Source organism: Schistocerca serialis, chromosome 3 (assembly GCF_023864345.2).
Source record: "Schistocerca serialis cubense isolate TAMUIC-IGC-003099 chromosome 3, iqSchSeri2.2, whole genome shotgun sequence".
Lineage (NCBI taxonomy): Eukaryota > Metazoa > Arthropoda > Insecta > Orthoptera > Acrididae > Schistocerca > Schistocerca serialis.
In genome coordinates, this window is record NC_064640.1 from 828,351,784 (window position 1) to 828,373,551 (window position 21,768).

A 21,768-nucleotide genomic window follows, 5' to 3' on the forward strand; every position below is an offset into this window, starting at 1 on the left:
TTGTCAGTTATGTATTAATACTGTCTGTTTCATGTTTTTCTTATAATACAACTAGTTTATAAACTGACAGTAGGATCTTAACTACTTAATGATCCATTTGAGCATCATAGGAGATATTCCTCAGAGTATAAATTGTATCATTCGACACTCCATTCTTAATACTATACCCGCATTGTTAGATTGTGAGTAGTAATTACTTAAAATGATTCTGTTGTTCAACACACTAGCTGGAAAAAATTGCAACATATCTCTGTTGTAATTAATCCAGAGACTGACAAAGGTGTTATGCACAATCCAGTAACAACAGTGTGACCACTGCCTATGCTTGGAATCAGCATGAATAACCACTCACAAACAGCAGGTGGCAGCGCCAGCGGGGGAGGGTATATAAAGTGTGTTGGGGAACATGGAAAACATTGCAGTCGTTATAATGTGGAAACAGAGCGGTTTATCTGACTTCCAGAAGGACATGATCATTGACTTTCAGGCCAAGGGTGGAAGAATTTCCAAAACAGCTAAGTTATGAAACTGTTTGTGTGCCACTGTGTTTAAAGTATACCGTGCATGGTAAAATAGGTGCTATACAAAACCAGCACAACGGTAGCTATAATGCACTACGGGCCAGAGATGACGGGGTGAACAACAGCTGTGTAGATATGTATGGGTGAGCATCAGACTGCCCAGATAAACCCATGGCTACCAAAAATGTCTCCTCAATGACCGTTCAGCAAACATTGCTGTGTGTGGTTCTCTGCAGCAGGTGCCTGGTTTGTGCACTCTTGCTAACTGGTGTTCATCGGCAACAAAGACTGGAATTAGCTCGCCAGCACTGCAGCTGGGTGTCCACTGAGTGGTGACAGGTTGCCTTTTCAGATGAATCACGTTTTATGCTCCATTGGACAGCTGGCCATTGGTGTGCACAGTGTGAATCATCTGAAAGCAAAGGGGTCCAGGCTGGAGGAGGGAGCTTTATGGTCTGGGGAATATATTCAAGGCATTACCCGAGTTATTTTGTCATTCTGAAAGGCACAGATGATTGATATAAGTATGCATCTAGCCTTGGTTACCATGTTCACTCATACATGCAGTTCGTTTTTTCCTTCACACAATGGCATTTACCAGCAGGACAATGTAATGTGTCACAGAGCTCACAGAGAGAGAGAGAGTGTGTGTGTGTGTGTGTGTGTGTGTGTGTGTGTGTGTGTGTGTGTGTGTGTGTGTGTGTGTGTGTGTGTGTGTGTGTGTGGGGGGGGGGTATGAAGAGCACCAGGATGAATTTACTGTACCCCCCTGGCCACCAGACCCTCTGGATTTAAACCCGGTTGATAATCCCTGGGACCACCTCGATCAAGCTGTTCTCGCGGTGGATTCTCAAGAGAAACCTGTCACATTCTGGCCATGGCACTGGAGTCTGCATGGCTCCATATCCGTGTTGTTACCCTCCAGAACTTCACTATCACTATTCCTGCATGTCTCGCAGTGGTCTATGCAGCAAAAGGTGGTTATTCAGGCTTTCGACTGATGGTCACATTAATGTGACTGGACAGTGTATATGTAACATGTCAAAATTACAATCTTACTTTGGTTGCTATCTTTGCGAGCAATCTGTACAGAATTGGATCCTGACAAGGCAGCCAATTTGAAGAAGTTTTGGGCTTTAAAATTTTATACATATTTTTTGTGCAGGATAAAAAGACATAGCCACCAAAGAGTGGCTACAGATTTTATCAGGTAGTGCAATGGTTAAATACATCCATCCTGTATTATCACAGATATACTTCTATCTTCTAAATGCTGACTTCCTTTGGTGTAGTGCTTTGACATGTTTTGCTTGTAGAAGCTGTCAAGTGGGAATATGATTGCTGAAATAGAGAGAATGATTTGGTCTCGGTGACTTTTCACTCATTTTTTCACACTGTCCTATTACACAAAATGATTAAACTATTAGAGTTTTCCTTTTGAACATGTAACTAATAAGTACTCTCACAGTGGAATCAATACTTTGCAGTAACAAAACTCTTTGGCCCATTCACAAAATGTTCCTGCCCCTAAAAAAAATGAATTACAAATTTTTGATGCAGGTACCGAACTAATCTATGGGTAGCTTTTCTGATTCTGTAACTTTCGAGGAATTTGGTGCTAGAACAAAGCAATTTACAGGAATACTTATGTTGCGAATGCAAGATCCTGCTTTTAATGGGGTCGCATGTCAATTTAACAAGTTTTCCAGTGCTGCATCATATTTGTACTGTGAGTTTTTTAAGTGTTTCAAATTATTTGATGGAAAAGAATAAGCTGTAGGCATTGACTCTACTGACGACCAGCCAGCTAGCTGTCAATCAACAATAAATATAGTGTTTGTATACAAATATGAAGCTTGTGGTTTGGTAGTAATGTAAAGCATTTCTTTATTTTTTGTTATTTGTTTCAGGCTTTGCTTCCACATGTGTACCTCCAGATACAGATCTGCGCACAGTCCTGTGTGTCCCCTTAAATTTTTCGAAGTGTAGTCGTCGGGCACTGGCACATGCAGCGGAAGATGCAGGATTCGATGTTCTGCAAGTAATTAGTGAACCTATAGCAGCCTTGCTTGCTCAAGGCTATGGTGTTGAGTCCCCAGATGAGAGAGGGTGAGTGCTGTAATGCAGTATGTTATTCTTGGTGTTGGTGATAGGTTATGAAACAATCTGCATGATCTTTAGCTACTAAATGAGGTGTTCAACATTGTTAACATATATTTTAGGGCGAATATGCTGCTCATTATTGAAATTGTTGTTTCCACTATTGACTAGCCTACATAAGATTGGAGGAATGCATGTTTTCTCCTTAGACTTTACTCTGAGGGCTTTGGCCCCAAAACACTGCATAGCATGTGCACATAGGCTGATGTTTTCATCAATAGAGCTGATAAACATTCCACAGTGATACGTTTCAGTGCTGTGTTTTGTGGGTTACATTTCTCCAAATAAATTATTAATTTCTTATTAACAGATGAAACTTTTATGTTAAGATGTCAGTGGTTCAGTTTGTTGAGGAAATCTGCATAAATAGCAGTAAAATATTATTTTATAGTGAAGTGTATATGAGAAAGACATGTTTACTGTTGTTACATGAGCACACATCAGTTGCTTTATCTTTAGACCCTGAGGTCAATGATCCTGCATGATCTAGACTACGGTCAGATTGCTCATTATTAGGTTTCCAATTTAACGCAGATGATGGATCTCCTCGGGGAAATAACAATCAGATCATAAAGGAAGTCCTTTGGATATCCCATATGTTTACTGTGGGAAGGTCTCATCTGAGATACAGAAGCAGCTCTGCAGCCATCTGTTTAGTGTAATGGTTACAGCTGGTTGTAAGTAATGCTTGTCATCATCTTAGTTCCTTTTGGTGGTGTCACTCGTCTAATGGAATCACAGTTCACAATTTGTTCATTCATGCCCAGTATTGATTGGAATCCTTGGTTTGGAGCCAGGTGGATTTAAACTAGAGGCTCCATTGATTTTTTGGTGATCTTGGGTGCAGATTCCTTGACTTAATCTGTATTGGATGTAGAATTTTAAAGTGCCTCCCTGAATTGGTTAGGCATGCAGTACCCGCAGAAAGGATTTCCTTCAATGGCGCAATATGTATAGTTTGCATCCTTTTTTTTTTTAGATATATTACTTTGTAAGCCTGTTTACCTTTAGATGTTGAACACCAAAGAGCCCTGATCACTTCACATGTATTTCATATTGAGGAGATCAAATAGCCATATAAGTCAACTGTGAAAATGAAAACTGAATATTAGGTAACTGGACAAGTATTCAAGGCAAGATCACTGAATTACTGTGACTTGCTTAAACAGCATTGCTTGTGTAGCAAGTGGAACAGAAAATTGGGTAAAACTAGAAACAAACGGAAACAAAATCTTAAATTCTGACTGGAATATATATGTGACAAGTCTCTTTTTGTGTAATGAGATAAATGCAGTCAACAATAGATAATTTGGGTAAAGTTAAGCCTCAAAGGTGGGCCAAAATATCTTACTAAAACTATCTATTGGTGACACACTACATCAGTTGAGATGGCATGGAATGCTACGGAAGATTTGTGGAAAAATATTTCTGATAAATTACCTGATCATGTTTTAGCCATAGGAGAGGTTCCTGTTAGCCAGCCATGCATGACACAGATGGCAGGGATGGCGGTTCAAGTGAAATTGTACTAAATATCTTATCTGAAAATTATCTTGGGCAGCCAACTAAGTAGAATACATATGATGTAAGTATACAATATATGCTGTCAATAAAAAAATGTGAACTTTTCAATTCAGTGAAAATAAATGGATGAATCAACAAACACAGAGCTACAGCAGCATCATTGATCAGTGGTGTTGAATGAAAAGTTGTGCATGATGTGTCAATAAAATGATAACAAACTATCTGAGCAACTATTTACATCTGGGAAGGAGAATATTGATTAATGGGAGAAATTCACAAACCTTGTCAGAAACATGCTGGTTGAGTTTGTGTGATGGGATGTAGTGAGATGTGGGGAAGGACCCACCAAGGTTCAATGACAATATTACTCATTTAGCCCCTGAGGGCTCACAACTCTCGTGTCAGTACCTACCTGCTTGGCTACCATGGGGCCCCATGCTTTGCAGCATTACTTCGTTTCTGTCCTGCAAGCTTATACTTCCACTGTCCCTTTCTCCCTCTGCCTCTCCATTGTATGGTTTTCTTGATGCAGACCCAGCTCAGATCTCGTTTGTGACTGGGATTAGAGTTTCCGCTTTTTTTTGTTTTCTACAACTTTTCATTAAGTAAAGACATAGTCCCCGTTGTTAGGTTTGACCTGCCATCAGTTTTCAGATTCTCCAGAAATGTTTACCATGCAGGGAAGGTCACCCAATGCAGTGTAAGCTCCAGCATGGTGGCCATCCTGTCATGGTGGTCATCAAATAGCTGCACAGTGGTAGCCCCCTGGCCACGTGGGTATCGTATTGTTGGTGTCTGAGCTGAAAACTTCCCATGTATGCCAAGGTTTATGTGCATGTGCCCATTGTCACTGGGACACGGGGACTCCGAGCAACGGATTACTGGTCACGTAGCCATTTTCTGCGGCTGGGTGGCGCACATGGCAAGAGCCCCCATTCGAAGTGGGTGGCACCATGGCGGATGAGCCGCAAATGAATCGGATGAAGTTATCTTCCGCCGGTAGCTGTATGATTCCAGCAGTCTCTATGGAAGGAAAGTACTATTTAAGTGCAGAGAGATATGACCATAAAATGTTTCCTTCCATAGGGCTAAGCGGCAAGCAGAGAAATATCCCCCCCCCCCCCCCCTGTCCCCTCAATAATTAGTTTGCTCAAGGATTGATGGGGATTCCTTCTTGGCCACAGAACCCTTCTTCTTTGTGGAGAACATAGAAGTCAAGCTTGGGGAAGTGGCAGCCATTTCTAAAATGAAAAGTGGGTCAATTTTGATCAAAACAGTATCCTCTGCCCAATCACGGGTGCTACTAGCTCTTAACAAGGTGGGTGACATACCGGTGACTGTCACTCCCCATAATAGTCTAAATATGGTTCAGGAACCTGCTCTTACAATCTGATGCTGAGCTATGCACCAACTTGGAGTGCCAGGGTGCACACTTCGTTAGTCATGTACATTGGGGACCAAAGGACAACAGTGTCGCTACCAGTGCCTTCATGTTGGCCTTTGATGGTGATTCATTACCTGAAAAGGTCAGGGTGACATTATACCGAAGTGATGTGAAAGAAAGTGTCACTCCCATGGACGCCTGCCCAGATGGACTCTCAGCCGTGTTGACTGGGATGCTTTTGCCTCTTTTGTTGCCCTTGGCTCCCCACTGCATGGAGATATTGATGAGGCAGTCCAGAATACAACTACAACCATTATTTGAGCAGCTGATTTTGGCGATTCCCTGTTCCTTCTGTGCACCCCGACAGAAGACAATACCTGGATGGTCATCAGAAATTGCAGAGGCCATTAGAGATCGTAGGCGAGCTCTCCAGCACCATAAGTGGCACCCATCGATGGAGCACGTTATTGCCTTTCAGTGGCTCCATGCCTGGGTTTGCCATCGAATAAAACGATGGAAACAAGAATGCAAGGAACAGTACGCTTCAACCATCAGACCGTGAACCTTCCCTTCATAGGTTTGAGCCAAGGTCAGATGTATCTACAGATACCAGACACCTGCAGGTGTACCTGGTGGTGTTCCGTTGAATGAATGGTGCCATCTACACTAACACAGATGCCACATTTTTCTCTGTATTATGCTAGAGCCTCTGAGTCTGAGAACTGTCAACCCTTTTTTGTGTCCTAAAAAAGTGAGTAGAGCAAAAGCAGTTATCTTTTACTGCACACCACCTGGATCCGTATAATGCTCCATTCAGTGAATGGGGAGTTGTCAGTGTCCTAGCCCACTGCCCCAGGATCGGACCACATCCTCAACCAGATGATCAAGCACCTATCTGTGGATTGTCAGTGTCATATCCTTGCCATCTTTAACTGCATCCTGGAGTGAGGGCGACTTCGCATTGCAACAGCGACAAATCATCATCATCCCAGTACTGAAACAAGGCAAGCACCCTCTAGAGATGAATAGTTATTACCCAGTTAATCTCATCAGTGTTCTCTACAAGTTGTTTGAATGCATGGTGAGCTGGCGGCTGTGTTGGCTCCTTGAGTCTCGGGGTCTTCTGCCTCCATCCCAGGGCGGTTTTTGCCGAGGTGACTCTATACTGAAAATCTGGATTGCCTGGAGTCTGCCATCCAAACAGCTTTTGTCCAATATCAACACCTTATAGCCATCTTCTTCGACCTGAAAAAGGCTTAAGACCCCACATCCTAGCTACTGTACACATCTTCTTATCCCACCATACTTTGCAGGTTCAACTTGCTGCTTCCCACAGTACCACCCCCCACCCCCCTCCCCTCCTCCCCCAATCCGACGAGAGAATGGGGTACCACAGGGCTCTGTTAGTATGGATGTCGCTGAACATCGACTGCAAGGTGCCATAGGAAAGGCGCAGTCATGGGACCTCACCCATGGCTTTCACTTTACAGTGTCAAAGCTCATGTTATGCACTTCTGTCAACATTGTAGTGTTCACCCACAACCAGAACTTTACCTCAACAGCCAACTTCTCAATGTGGTGGGAACATTTTGGTTTTTTGGGACTGGTCTTAGATCCTAAGTTGACGTGGATTCCCCATCTATGCTAGATTGATCGAAAGTGTTAGCTGCACCTTAATAGTCTTCACTGCCTGAGTAACACCAGCTGGGATGCAGATCGTACTACCTTTCCACAGCTTTACAAAGCCCTGATACAATCCCGTCGAAACACCGGAATCCATCCCCCGCAACAGCAGTCCAGATCAAGGATTACAATCGCAATCCACATCCTGTCTCTCCTCTCTGAACTCCAGTTGTTTCCTCTATCACCTCTCCTCCAGGCCCATTCACTACACATTCGTGGTGCATCCCTCGGCCACAGCGTTGTCTTGACCTATCACCAGATCTGAAAGACTCGGTTCCTTCTGAGGCCGTCTGCCACCAATTTTTAGCCATTCTTGTCATATCTTGGGGTTCAGAAGTAGTCTGTACTGATGACTTTATGGGTGCTGGTCATGTGGGCTTTGCTTATACTCGCATGTGACACTGAACTGTGCTCCCTGCCAAATGGTTGTAATGTTTTCACTGCGGAGTTGGTAGCCATCTCTCGTGCTCTTGAACATATTAGTTTCTGCACCGGTGGATCCTCTCTCATCTTCAGCAACTCCTTGTGCAGTTTGCATCTCTTGACCAATGTTACCTTCACCGTCCCTTGGTAATTGCTATCCAGGGTTCCCTGTATGTCTGGACCCCAGGCCACATCAGGATCCTGGGAAATGAACTTGCTGGTAGCCTGGCCAAACTGGCTACCTGTAAACTGATTTGTGATGTTGGTATTCCAGTAATGAACCTCTGATCGGTATTATGCCATGAAGGTTAGGGAATCAGGAATGGCTCACTCTGACTTTGCCAAACAAAATAGGGTGATGAAGGAGACTACAAATCTGTGGAGGTCCTTCATGTGGGCCTCTCTCAAAGACTTGATCGTCCTTTTGCTGGCTGCGTATTGGCCATACTTGGCTAACTCTTGGTCATCTCTTCTGTCGCAAAGACCCACCTCTCTGTCATTGTGGTTCCCATTTGCTGGTGGTCCACATTTTGCTGGACTGTCCGAACTTAGCCACCATGCAGTGGGCTCTTAATCTCCCTCACGCGCTGTCTCTGGTGTTAGGAGACAGTGCCTCAGTGGCTGACTTAGTTTTACGTTTTATTCTTGAAGGGAGCTTTCACCGCTCTCTTCAAGGTAGGTCCACTTACCCATATTGGCCCATTGATGGGTTGGCAGAACACTCTTTGCCTCCTCTGCCAAGTCCGTGCTGTGGCTATCTGGGCATTGTGGTGCAGCCTGGTCCTCACCTTACCTGCTCTTTTACTCCCCCCCCATGGTCTGTTAGACTTGTTCGTCTTTTGTCTCTCTGTACTTCTCTCGTCGTGTCCATGTTGCTAGTCTTTCCTAGGTGATTTGTGAGTGGGCTAAATCTGGTAAGGGGGGGGGGGGGGGGGGGGACTGGGATTTATGTTCCCTCATTGCATTGCACTGTGCTTTCGGAGGCTTCTGGCTGCTCCCTAGAGGGAACACCTTTCTTGTGCTCTCTCTCTGTCTTTCTTTCTTTCTTCTTCTTGTCCATTATCTCACTTTCATAGACCTTATGGTTTTCCTCCCCTGGGTTTTGTGTGGTAGGCTATCTGATCTACAGGCATGTAGACCTGTCTGTCTGAGGAAAAAGGGACTGATGACCTAGTAGTTTGGTCCCTTTAATCATCCAGTCAACCAACCAACTCCTCTTAAGAATGTTATATTCTGAAATATAAACTGCCGATTGAATAGGTCATCATCATGAGTCAGAAATTGTGAATCTAGCATACCTAAAATACATAAAACCATGTCAGTATTATGAAAGGGATAGAGTGCTACTCTCCATGTAGCAGAAATGTTGAATTGCAGATAGGCATAATTAAAAGACTGTCAAACAAGTAAGTTTACACACACACACACACACACACACACACAGACACACACACACACAGACAGACAGACAGAGAGAGAGAGAGAGAGAGAGAGAGAGAGAGAGAGAGAGAGAGAGAGAGTCAGTCACACACAGTCTCTGGTTGTCGAGACCAGATTGCGACTCAAAATCTCTGCTATATGGTGATTGGCAATCTATCTTTTTCATAATACTGACATTATTCCATCCTGGATTTTCCATTGTTAGATGTTATAATGTCATCATTAATTAAATAAGAATGGTGGTGTTTTTATTGTAGTCATAATTAAGAACAGATTATTTAGAATAGTAATCCACCAGTCACAAGCTGTGAACAGTTGTTACAAACTACTTGCAAAAAGAGGAAAAAGAAATAATTTCTGTTGGCACTCCTGTCCCGCATACAAACTGTAACTTCAACAACACACTAAAGTCATACACGCCCATGTCAGAACCTTTGAACACCAAGATGAAAAAGGAGTTAAATGTGACTGCACGTTAAGCCCAATCAACGGAAGGAAAGGCAGGCAAAACAAGGACTTACTCTTGGAGAAAGGTACACGAAATATGTCATAGAGACTATGAAGACCATGAATTAAATATTAAATGTCGTTCGCTATATTGCTATGATGGATAAAAAGTAAAACACAATCAACATCCAATGTGCCGTTTGCTAAAACGACCGATAACTCAGACAGCAAACATACAGTAGAACGTAAGTGGTTAAAAGAGAGATATTTGGTCAGGAAACAGCTAATGGTCAAAGGTTGATGACAGTTAGCACAAAGTGATGGTGGGTCACCACTTGACAAATGACGATGGCTAAAAAGACAGTACCCAGTACGTAACCTAGCTAAAATGAGCTCCTTGCGGTGAAAGGGCTGAGAGAGGAGATCGGCCAAGCTTCTGGGAGATGTTTCATTCCCTGGAGTTTGTTCCCATGAATGGAAGACCAATTTTAATGTCAAAGTGACACCACCTTCTGATAAAAGACAACATGGAGATCATCGGAAGGAATGGAACAACTAGCTGGATGATGTAGGAGGACTGCAGACTTGGCAACAGTGTCAGCAGCCTTGGCAACAGTGTCAGCAGCTTTGTTTCCTGTCAGACCATCCATCAAGACAGAGCAAGTGGAAGCTTTCTTTGACCTGTTGCACTAAGGGATAGACAGTGTACAGCATACAGAGGCTCTGAAAATCACTGAGAGAATCCGAGCAGATGACGAAATTGAAAAGCCTGTGTCGCTGGATGTACCGTGTGGCCTGATACAGAGCAAAGAGCTCTGCTGTTAATGCTGAGCAATGTTCTGGAAGCAGATATCGAAAATGGTCGGTGGCAATGATCAGGCATACCAGACACCATGGTCATTCAGAGAGCGAACAGTGTACACAAAGGTAGTATCACTAAGTTCCGTGCAAAGGTTGAGAAACTTACACCGATAGATCGAATCTGGAGAAGTTTCCTAAGGAAGCGAATCAAGTTCAAGGTGAACATGGGCCACCACAGAAAGTCAGGGTGGTGAAGGGTACACATCCTTCGGGAAAGTGGCAGATAGCGTGAAGTGAGGCTGCTGGAGCAGTAACCAAAAGTGAACTCCAGGAGGTAACGGAGAAGAGGGACACACCTACTGGCGGTCAAATAAGCCGTTGAAGGAGGCGACATAAGATGAGTGGCCAGGTATGGCAGACAAATGGCATGTGTATCTGCTGAGGAGAACATCATGTCGTTATGACCGCAGTAGTGAGGCAGCTTCTGCATAGAGACTTTCAACTGGGCTGGTGTAAAAGGTGCCAGTGGCCACATGGATTCGATGGTGGTAGATTGTATTTAGACAGTGTAAGATGGATGGATGTGCAGATGCATAAACGGAGCATCCATAGTCTACTTTCAAAAGGCCAAGGGATCTGTACAAACAGAGGAGGGTGGTCCAGACCACTCCCCAGGAAGTACCACTGAGGACCCGTAGAACACTGACGGACAGGGTACAGCGGGCAGCCAGGTAAGACATGTGGGAGGACCAAGAAAGTTTCTATCAATCATGAGCCGCAGGAATTTCGTAGTTTCAACAAACGGTAGAGCAACAGGCCCAAGACCGGGTGATCAAAAAGTCAGTATAAATTTGAGAACTGAATAAATCACGGAATAATGTAGATAGAGAGGTACAAATTGACACACATACTTGGAATGACATGGGGTTTTATTAGAACAAAAAAAAAAAAAAAACTCCAAAAGTTCAAAAAATGTCAGACAGATGGCGCTTCATCTGATCAGAATAGCAATAATTAGCATAACAAAGTAAGACAAATCATAGATGATGTTCTTTACAGGAAATGCTCAATATGTCCACCATCATTCCTCAACAATAGCTGTAGTCGAGGAATAATGTGAACAGCACTACAAAGCATGTCCAGAGTTATGGTGGGGCATTGGCGTCGGATGTGGTCTTTCAGCATCCCTAGAGATGTCGGTCAATCACGATACACTTGCGACTTCAGGTAACCCCAAAGCCAATAATCGCATGGACTGAGGTCTGGGGACCTGGGAGGCCAAGCATGACGAAAGTGGCAGCTGAGCAAACGATCATCATCAAACGACGCGCACAAGAGATCTTTCACGCGTCTAGCAAAATGGTTTTTTTTTTTCTTCGGTTCTAATAAAACCCCATGTCATTCCAAGCATGTGTGTCAATTTTTACCTCTCTATCCACATTATTTCATGGTTTATTAAGTTTTCAAATTTATACTGACTTTTTGATCACCCGGTATAAAGAAGGTGGAAGAAACCCATTGTGCAGCCAGAAATTCATACAAATGGTTTTGTCAGTGGAAAAGCGAAAGCCATTGTTGATGCTGCATGAGTAAAGACAATGAGACAATGCTGAAGACTTCGCTCAAGGAGACAAGTCCATGGGGAACTGCAATAGGTGGCAAAATCGTCAACAAAAAGGGACCCAGAAATACCCAGCGGGAGACAGGCCATAATAGGGTCAATGGCAATAGCAAGGACAACGAATGTCAGGATGGACCCCTGAGGCATCCAATTTTCATGGATAAAGGTGTCCTACAAGTCACATTCCACACGTGCTTTGAGAAGTCTGTCTTTTAAAAATTCCTGAAGGAAACGTGGCAGGCAGACTGGAAAGCCCCACATGTAAAGAGTACAGAGGGTACCGGTCCTCTAGCTGGTGCCGAAGGATTTCTCCAGATCAAAAAGCACGTCCACAGTCAGTTATTGTTGCAGAAAACTGTTCATGACATGGGTTGCCAAAGTGGTGAGATGGTCAACTTCAGAATGGCACGCCTGAAATCCACACTGTGCAGTCGTTAGTAATTTGAGAGACTTGAGTCACCATACCACCCGGGCATTAATCATATGTTCTAAACCTTGCAAACATAGCTAGTGAGGGAAATGGGGTGGTAGCTAGAAGGAAGGTCTCTGTCCTTACTGGGCTGAGGAATGGGTATGATGAAGGCTTCATACCAGCGTCTGGGGAGCATGCCATCTACCCAGATGTGGTTGTATGTATTAAGCAGAAAATGTTAGCCCGCAAGAGAAAGGTGCTGCAACATCTGAATGCGAACATCATCCGGCTGTGGGGTGAAAGATAGGGATACAGTGAGAGTGATCAGCTCCCACATAGGAAAGGCTGCATTGTAGCATTTAAAATTCTAAGAGGAGAAGGGTATTACCCAAGCCTCCTCCATTTGTTTCCAATGGAGGAAGGTAGGGCGGTAATGGGTGGAGCTTGAAATATTTGCAAAATAGTGGCCCTAGGTGGTGGATATAGCAATGGGTTCCACAATGACATCATCTGCTCCGATCAGGCCAGAAATTGGTGAATTGACCTTGGGCCCAGAGAGTCGTTGGAATTTAGCCCACACAATGGAATACAGAGCGGAACTGTTAAAAGAATTAGTAAATGAAATCCAGCTAGCTCCTTTGGCATCCCAAAGAGGGTGATGACACTGCGCACGCGACTGTTCACATCAAATGCAGTTCTCCAGTGTTAAAAACGCTGAGAGTGTGTGTCTGCACATGAATTGTCACGGTACACGTCAGTCCACCAAGGACTGTGACATGATGTGGTAAAGTGGAAGTGTGAGGAATGGAACAGTCTGCAGCGGTAAGGATAACGTTTGTAAGGTCATCACAACTGGGGAAATGTCGTTTGTCAAAGGTCACCAGGGAGGAGTAAAGCCTCCAGTCTGCCTTTGAAAGCTGCCAATTAATTTAGTAAGTAGATGAGGGAGGAGTCGGCAGATAGGATGTGGTGAAATGGTTGCTCAAGTATGTCTAAAAGGGAACACACCACTCGAGACGACGGGCAAGCTGGGCAGTGCAGAATGAGAGGTCCAAATGGGAATAAGAGTGTGTCGAGTCTGAAAGGAACGTTGGTGCTCCAGTGTTAAGGCAGAAGAGGTTGAGTTGATCGAGAATGTCAGCCGAGAGGGCACTTAACGGACAGGTTCACAAAGAGCTGCAAAGGGGGTGATGCGCATCAAAGTCACTGAGCAGCAAAAAGATTTGGGACTTTCCCAACGAGCTAGAGGAAGTCTGCCCTGCTGAAACCGAATGACAGGGATTTAGGCGGTACAAAGAGAAAAGGTGAAGCGAGGAAGGAGAATGCGGACTGCAACAGCTTGCAGCCGGATGTTGAGTGAGAGGGTTTGACTACAAATGTCATCACGAATAAGCAGCACGACTCCACCACGAGATGGATTGCCGTCCTTGGCCATATGTTCCTTTTTTCATAAACATTTTCTTCTCCGGAGAACAAAAAAAAAAATTACTGATAGAAAGAAAATTGGCTTGATATTGTCTACATTGTCTACATAAGTTATAAAGTGATTGAGTCCCCTGTTCAGCATGTCTTTGAGACAGAGTACCTCTAACATAATTTGTACAGGTCATTTCCAGCCTAATTGATACTTTTTATTTACAGACGAGTCTTTCCACTATTTTAATAACTGATTAAATGTTCATGCTTTTGTTGGGTAGCTGCAGAAAAGAAGGCTGTCTCAAAACACGAACCATGATGAGATGTAATATGATGAGCAGCCACCTACTACTGTCAAACTTCTTTCACTACTTGCATTATAGTTTTAATTTTGTTTAGAGGTCTACTTACTGTGTTGATGCAATGAATTGTTTTATCCTGTATTTTTGTAGAGCTCTTGCCAGATATGCTCTGCAGTATTAGATTTAAATGCCTATGTTGCAATAGGACCCATATCTCTAAATCTGTTGTTTGCTGTTGTGGAATGTGAGTCTGTTTCAGTGTTGGGGCCACTCCTGTTCCTTATTTATATAAATGATATGCCGTCTAGTATTATGGGTAACTCTAAAATATTTCTGTTTGCTGATGACGCTAGCTTGGTAGTAAAGGATGTTGTGTCCAACATTGACCTAAGTTCATGGCTTGTAGAAAATAAATTAACTCCAAATCACAGTAAGACTCAGTTTTTACAGTTTCTAACACACAATTCAACAAAACCTGACATTTTAATTTCACAGAGTGGGCATATTTAGTGAAACTGAACAGTTAAAATTTCTAGGTGCTCAGATAGATAGTAAACTGTCGTGGGAAGCCCACATTTAGGATCTTGTTCAAAGACTTAATGCTGCCATTTTTACTATTGGAACAATATCTGAAGTGAGCGATCATTCGACACAAAAATTAGTCTACTTTGCTTATTTTCATTCGCTTGTATCATATGGTGGTATATTTTGGGGTAAGTTCTTGTTGTATTGTAGATTGCATTTACTTAAATTTATGGATTGACTTTTTTTGGGTTCATATACATTTTATTTTTATCTATTATTACTTTTATGTTGTAATTTCATGTACTGACATGTTCCATGACCTGGGAGATTTTCTCCTCAGTTTGGTCCTATGGAACTTGACATGTAAATAAAATAAATAAAATTAATTTGAATGTTGATTTTTGTGCATCATTATCTGACAGGCCATTACTAAATTTGATCACAATGTGCTTCTCAATTTGAAGACAAGCTATTGAAACAATACGTATGATCCTGCGACTATTTCCCCACGCTCTAGTTGCAAAGTGTGACATCTTTATCAGATTGGAAGTTTATTAATGTTATTTTTGCTGTAAATTAGTCAAAAATATAATATTGAAATCTTTACCAAATTAATTTGATGTGTATCTTATAAACTGAGATTGACAAAGTCCTAAGTCTGGAAAATAAAGTCATCTCACCGAACTGAGAGGTGAAGTGAAAACTATACTTAAAAATAACCCATCTTTAATCCAGTTTCTAAAAATATGGATTGTACCTAGTAAGATGTCCTAGGTCTTTGAGGCATGTGGTTTACAATATATCACGTGAGTTTGGAGTGAATTATTACAACAGTGTAATCACATTATTAATGAACAGTGCAAGAAACACTCCAAAATGTATAACTAAGACGTTGTGAGAAACCATTCATTGCAAAGCATGGTGTTACCAACACACACAAATTATTATTTGACAACACTGAAATCCTGGCACACACCTTGTGTTACTGGGACTCATTTATCAAGAAAGCAGTGGAGATCCACAAGTGTCCTAAATTTTTTAATGGAGTTGATGGCGTCACCTGAATCCCAACATGGTGGAAAGATCTAGAAAACAATATAAACCCCATACTAATGTGAGTGGCTGATCTGTTTCCTTATCATTGTTGTGGTATTATTGGTAAAGAGAGCATAAGCATGAGCATGAGCAGTACTAAAGAAAGCACGAGAGCTTTAAATCTGACAGATATGTGTTGACTAGAGTTTGTTTACATCTTACAGTTTGTCATACCAAGGTATTAAGGAGACATTTTGGGAACTTGCTTACCTGTTTTACCTGTTTTGGTGAATTTCAGTAGTTGTTTCTGTTCGAGTGAGTGTATGTTCAGTGAATTCTGGAAGTAGTCAAAGTTATAGGTTTTTAGTTATCCCAAGATAGATACCAGAGACTTTATGCTCATTTCATTAATAATGTATCAAGTTACATCTTCATTTTAATATTTGGTGGCTAAAATCTGCTTCATTTTAAATGATCAAGACTTTTTATTTAAAAAAAAAAAAATTACACGGACATGATCAAATCTGGTAGAAGTAATATTGCTGAATATATTGCTGTGTTAGTCTAGAACAAAATTAGGTAAGTAGAACCCAACAACATACAGATACTAACTTTATATAAATTAATCCATTGAGTAGGAGGAGTTGTCAAACAGAAATTATTTCAGTTGTTTTTAAAACTTCTATTATGTGCCTGCACCCTTAATTTGTAGGTGATGTTTTCAAATATTTTTACAGCTGAGTAAGTTAAGTTGTGAATAGTGGAGGCAATTCTTGTTCCAAGTGTTAGACTTACGAACAATACTACTATTTTTAAATTGTGCCTGATGCCTCACAACAAACTTCATAAGAGAGGTTGTTAGGATGCCTAAATTTTTAAACAATTGCCTTCATGAAGTTTGAGGATGACCACCAGATATCCTTACAGAATATTTCTGTATGATGAATACTTAGTGTCTGTGTGTAGAATTGCCTCAAAAAACTATTTCCAGTCACATCAATGAATGACAGTGTGCAAAGTAAGCTGGTTTTTTAATGCTATCATTAAAAAAATCAGCAATTACATGTAGAGAAAATGTTGCTGAATTCAAGCATTTTAAGAAATCTGTAATATGTGATTTTCTATTCAAGTTTTGGTCTGTATGTGCACCTAGGAATTTTGAACAATTGATTTTACATGCTTCCCATCTCCCAGTGCTCTATTATTGTTGCTGGTGATATATCTTGCCTTGTACAGATTTCAGTGAAGTGTATGTTTTCTAAGTAATATTCTGAGAATCAATATTTTTTAGCATTTCTTTTATTGATCAGTCTGTTGTCACACCTCTGAAGGTCTTGATTTTGATTGTTGCATTATCATCAAAGAACACCATTTCTGCTTTATTACTGTAAGGTGGAAGATCATTTATACATATCATGAACAGGAGTTTTCCCAGAATTGAACTCTATGGCATGCCTGTAATAATTTGTCCACACTCAGGGGGAGATTCATCATTAAAACTTCATGAGCTATCTAACATGGCTATTTTCTTCCTGTCAGTGCAGTATAAATTCAACCACTTAAAGCATTGTACCTTGAAAACTGAACTTTTTAAGTTTATCCAAAACAATATTGTGATTTACAAAATCAAATGTCATACATACATCACAAGAACGTCCTGGTAGGTATTGACTCGCCAGTTAGATATTTCAGTATGTGGTCAGTGAAACGGTAGATGCCATATTTAGTGGAGAGACTCATCTGGCATTCAAATTTTGACTGACAGTATATTTGTAGATAGGCATGACCATTCTTCAATACATTACCTTTTGCAGCAACTTTAGAAAATGAAGTTCATAGTGAAATTAGTCATTAGTTATTAACGTCTGTCCTATTACCTTTCTTAAAAAGTGTTCTAATATTGTTGGGCTTTGGCTGGTCTTGAAAGATACCTTGTGAAAGTGATGCATTAAAAATATGGATGTAAACATCAGCTGTAACTGAAGTATATGCTTTTAATATTTTGCTTGAAATACTATCATCCTTATGAAAAATTCTTACTCTTGAGAGTTAAAATCCTGGTATCTATTGAAGAAGTTGGAGTGATCTGAAATTTATGCTTGTGATACTGGTTATTGCATATGCTGCAATGCTTTTTCCTTTCTTGAATTTTATGTGATTGGCTGTTCGAGAACTGACAATAGTACTGATGATGTATAGGATAGGTGGGCAACCAGTTGCCTGCAGGCCGGATTCGGCCCATCATTGGTTTCAGTTTGACCTGCAGAAGAAATTTTTGGGGAGAGTGTGAGGCGCTCACATTGTACTCCATCCAAGACCTATTTTTGGATATTTCTGCTGATGCTCACCTTGCCTCGGGTTTGCAACTCGTGACACAGACCACTGTCAGTTTTGCTTACTCTGCACATGCATAATGCAATTATACCACCGCTGACTCCCCCCACATGTTACTTATTGCGTACTGCCTACATCTGTGTTACACATTGATGGATTGTAAACATTGGTAACAGGTGACAATGACATGAAAACTACTGACTACTCAGGAAATGTGCTGATTTAAATGGCAGCAGGGTGCCATTCATAGTGGTGTGTCACTCCCATAAACATTGTCACAGGTGCTACAGTTGTCACTTCCTGCACCTGAAGCACTACTATTGCATCACTTGAAAAGTGGTCTGTGAGCTTAAGTAATTATGTGAATTAGGCCCGCAGGTTACCCGTGCCTATCCTACAGCAATGTAGGAGTGTCTGGGGGTGGCACCTAGTAGCTCGAATTTGATTTCCTGTCTATATGGGCGAGAAAATTGAAAGCATGAGTTTCAACTTTTGATTTGTCACAGTTAAATAATTTTCATTTCAGGAAAACCTTGTGATCAGATGTGCTGTGCAGTTCTACACTGTTGCATAGTAAATAAGCTATATGCTTTTAAAATATCGGAACAGGCATGAAGCAGGATTGAAGACTTGCTTGCAAATAAGAGTCCACTATGTTGTTAGTAAAGGGATCCACAGATAGAAATAAAGTAGCATCCTGTGTACTGAATGGAAGTGCAGTAGGAATATTATTAGAACTGTGGGGTGGGGGGGGGGGGGGGGGGGGTTGCAAGTCGTTTCTGGATAACTCCCTTGGTAGAGCATTTACCCATAAAAGGCAAAGGTTCCTACCAGTTCAGATCTTAATTTGGCACACAGTTTTAATCCACCAAGAAGTTTCAGTAGGATTACTGTTCACTTTATTGTGTTATGTTGTGCCAGATAATACTGACATTAGGAAATTGTTACAAATTCCAGAAAGACTTGTAATTTATCAGTACTTGGTGCAAAGACTGATTACTGACTGTCAGTATAAATAAATCTAATATTGTGCTTCTAGATAAATGAAAAGTATAATAATGTTTGAGTACCCAATCAGTGATCAGTCATAGAAATCAGGATGTAGAGTTCATGTGCTTAGTGATATAAGGTGGAATAGACACAAAAATCTGACTTTGGGGAAATCAGATGCCAGCCAGGCTTTTATTTGTTGAAAGGATTTGTAGGAAGTGCAATTTATTCACAAAGGAGCTCACCTATGAAACCTTCATTTGACCAATTCTTTGGCAATTTGGTGTCCTTACCAAGTTGGGTTAATGGATGAGATTCAAATAAGAGGTTTACAATTTACATTTGTTTAACCATACCAAGAACATCACAGAAGTGCTTAATAAATTGTTCCAATACAGGGTTGCCCTCAGGAAGTAGTACTTTTCATTTGGTTATTACGAAGTTTAGCTTATATTTAGACCAGTATAACTTATAGGTAACTGTTCTACACACGTTACCATTATTGAAAAGCCAAACAAAAGTTTATTTCATAAAATGTACATCATTGGTGATACATTGCTAAAGAGGTTTGTGGAAGGTCCTTGTTGAATTCTCAACTATTTCTTGAAGAATTTTCTCTGTGTCTTTATGTATCATGGCTTTCAATTGATCAGTATTGTGGAGCCATGAAAAAAGCTTTTTTCTTAAGGTGATCCCACAGAAAAAAATTTGCTGCCGAAAGATCAGGTGCTCTCACTAGCCATGGGATAACACTGAATCATAATAGTAATCGATGTGGAAAGTGGCACCTCGGTTTAGTAATTGAGTTAAAAGCCCCATCTTTCTCAAACCATATTGTGTTTAGATGAAAACTTCCCTGCACTGTGTGGACTGAAGAAATTATTGATAAAGGCCGCATACTGCTCAGAACTGACACGTACTGACTTCCCATTGTTGTTGTCTTCAAAAAAATATGGCCCAATGATTCCAGTGAACTGTCAAAAAGCACACCAGATGATGACATGTGAGCTATCCTGCAACTTTTCATGAATGAGCTACAGATTTGTGTCTAGAGTAATATTGAAAGATTGATTTATTGATAAAACCTATTCATATGAAAGTTTGCTTCATCAAACATCACGAGATTCATCAGAAATACCTCTTACTGGTCAATTCTATCCAGTAACATTGCGTGGAAATTGTACCAACTCACTTTTATCTCCCTGCTGTAACTGTTGAGCCACTTGCATCTTATAAGGAGGAAACTTCAAATCCTATTTCACAATCCCCAGCAAAGACGTGTGAAGGATCTGTGATGGTCTGGAATGGTGACAGACTGATCACTGTGGGCTTTGTTGCAGAGCTGCATGAAATCATTGGATATTTACTGGCATTCAGATTGTCATTTCAGGTCCCTTATGTTTCACACTGGCTCCACAGTCTGTCTTACACCATTGTTTCATCTGTCTGGAACATGGAAAAGGCAGACTCTACCATGGAGCATAGACTGCTGCAATGCTCTGCACGTGACATAACTCCCATATTGCCTCAGTATGCATGTGCACTGGCCAGCGTTCCATACTGAACTGAATGGCATATGATGTGGACCTGATTAGATGCAGTAGATGGTGTGAATAATCTACACCTTTGCAGGGTGGCCAATTGAAGATATACTATTTCCTGTGGGCCAACCTTTATAAGTATTTTATAGAAAAAAGAAGTTAAACAAATTTTCTTTAAATATCTGAGCTAGCAGGGGGAAAAAGTGGCTAATATGGTGGTCTGACATTCAAGAGGTCAGTTTTTCAAATCCCCATATGGCCATCCAGAGTTTTATTTTCTGTGGCTTCCCTAAATCTCTTAAGACAAATCTCAGGATGGTTCCTTTGAAAAGGACACTGCTGATTGCTGATTTCCTCCCCCCCCCCCCCCCCCCCCCCCCAACCAATCCAAGCTTTTGTTCCTACTCTGATGACTTTGCCCTTGAGAGGACATTAAATCATAATTTTTGGTCCTTTTAAGTATCTTCACAGAGATTAAAAAATGTTACTTGCTCTTTTCATGTCAAAAATTGTGCAGTGGTTGTAGGTTGTGGCACTTGAATAGATGGCATATTTCTTGATTTTTGGAAACTACAATATATTAACAATTTTGCATTTAGCATATTGTACATTTGATGAGTTTATTGGAACATCATTTATTTTTTTCTGTGTGTTTGGTATATGTGATAGACTGTTTCTGTTTATACTGCACATGAGAATCTCAATAAACAATTTAAGCAGCACTTACAGACAGTCCCTTGCTTTGTAGTTTATCAATAAATACTCTCCTTAGAAAACAGAAGTGAAATTGTGTATCTATAGAAGATTATTATTATACACAATGTCTTACGATAGTCTGTAAATGAGGATGAATGGACTGCCTTGAAACATATTGTTGATAAATTCCTGAGTTCAGTTTCCAAATACTGATATAAGAAGCAGTTTCAGGTAAAAGGGCATATGAAACTACTAGTGTATAAAACAAATTACAGATTGCTATTCATTGAGAGAATATTGAAAGTGTTGATTCGCCAATGGTGAGGCTGGATTTGAAATCCCAGTGCTGCCCATGTCCCATTCTAACCAGCTCTGATAAAGTTTTGACAAATTTAGTAATTACTGCCATGTTACAGTATTTGAAGTGGTTGTGCAGTTTGCTTATACTGTAATACAGTGCTAAAATTTGGAGATGTTTTTCTATTGCTTTGTTGAAATTGTCGTGAAATGTAC

The 21,768-nt window shown here is 41.1% G+C and overlaps 1 protein-coding gene across 2 annotated transcripts in view; it reads left to right on the forward strand.

Annotated features, from left to right (window-relative positions):
* The window catches only part of LOC126470800 (heat shock 70 kDa protein 14-like), a 200,271-nt gene that overhangs the window by 96,524 nt on the left and 81,979 nt on the right, over window positions 1-21,768 (forward strand). For both annotated transcript variants that reach the window (XM_050098813.1, XM_050098811.1), the window contains one exon: window positions 2,432-2,630. In XM_050098813.1, the coding sequence (XP_049954770.1) occupies window positions 2,432-2,630 (199 nt within the window). The remainder of the gene's footprint in view (window positions 1-2,431; window positions 2,631-21,768) is intronic.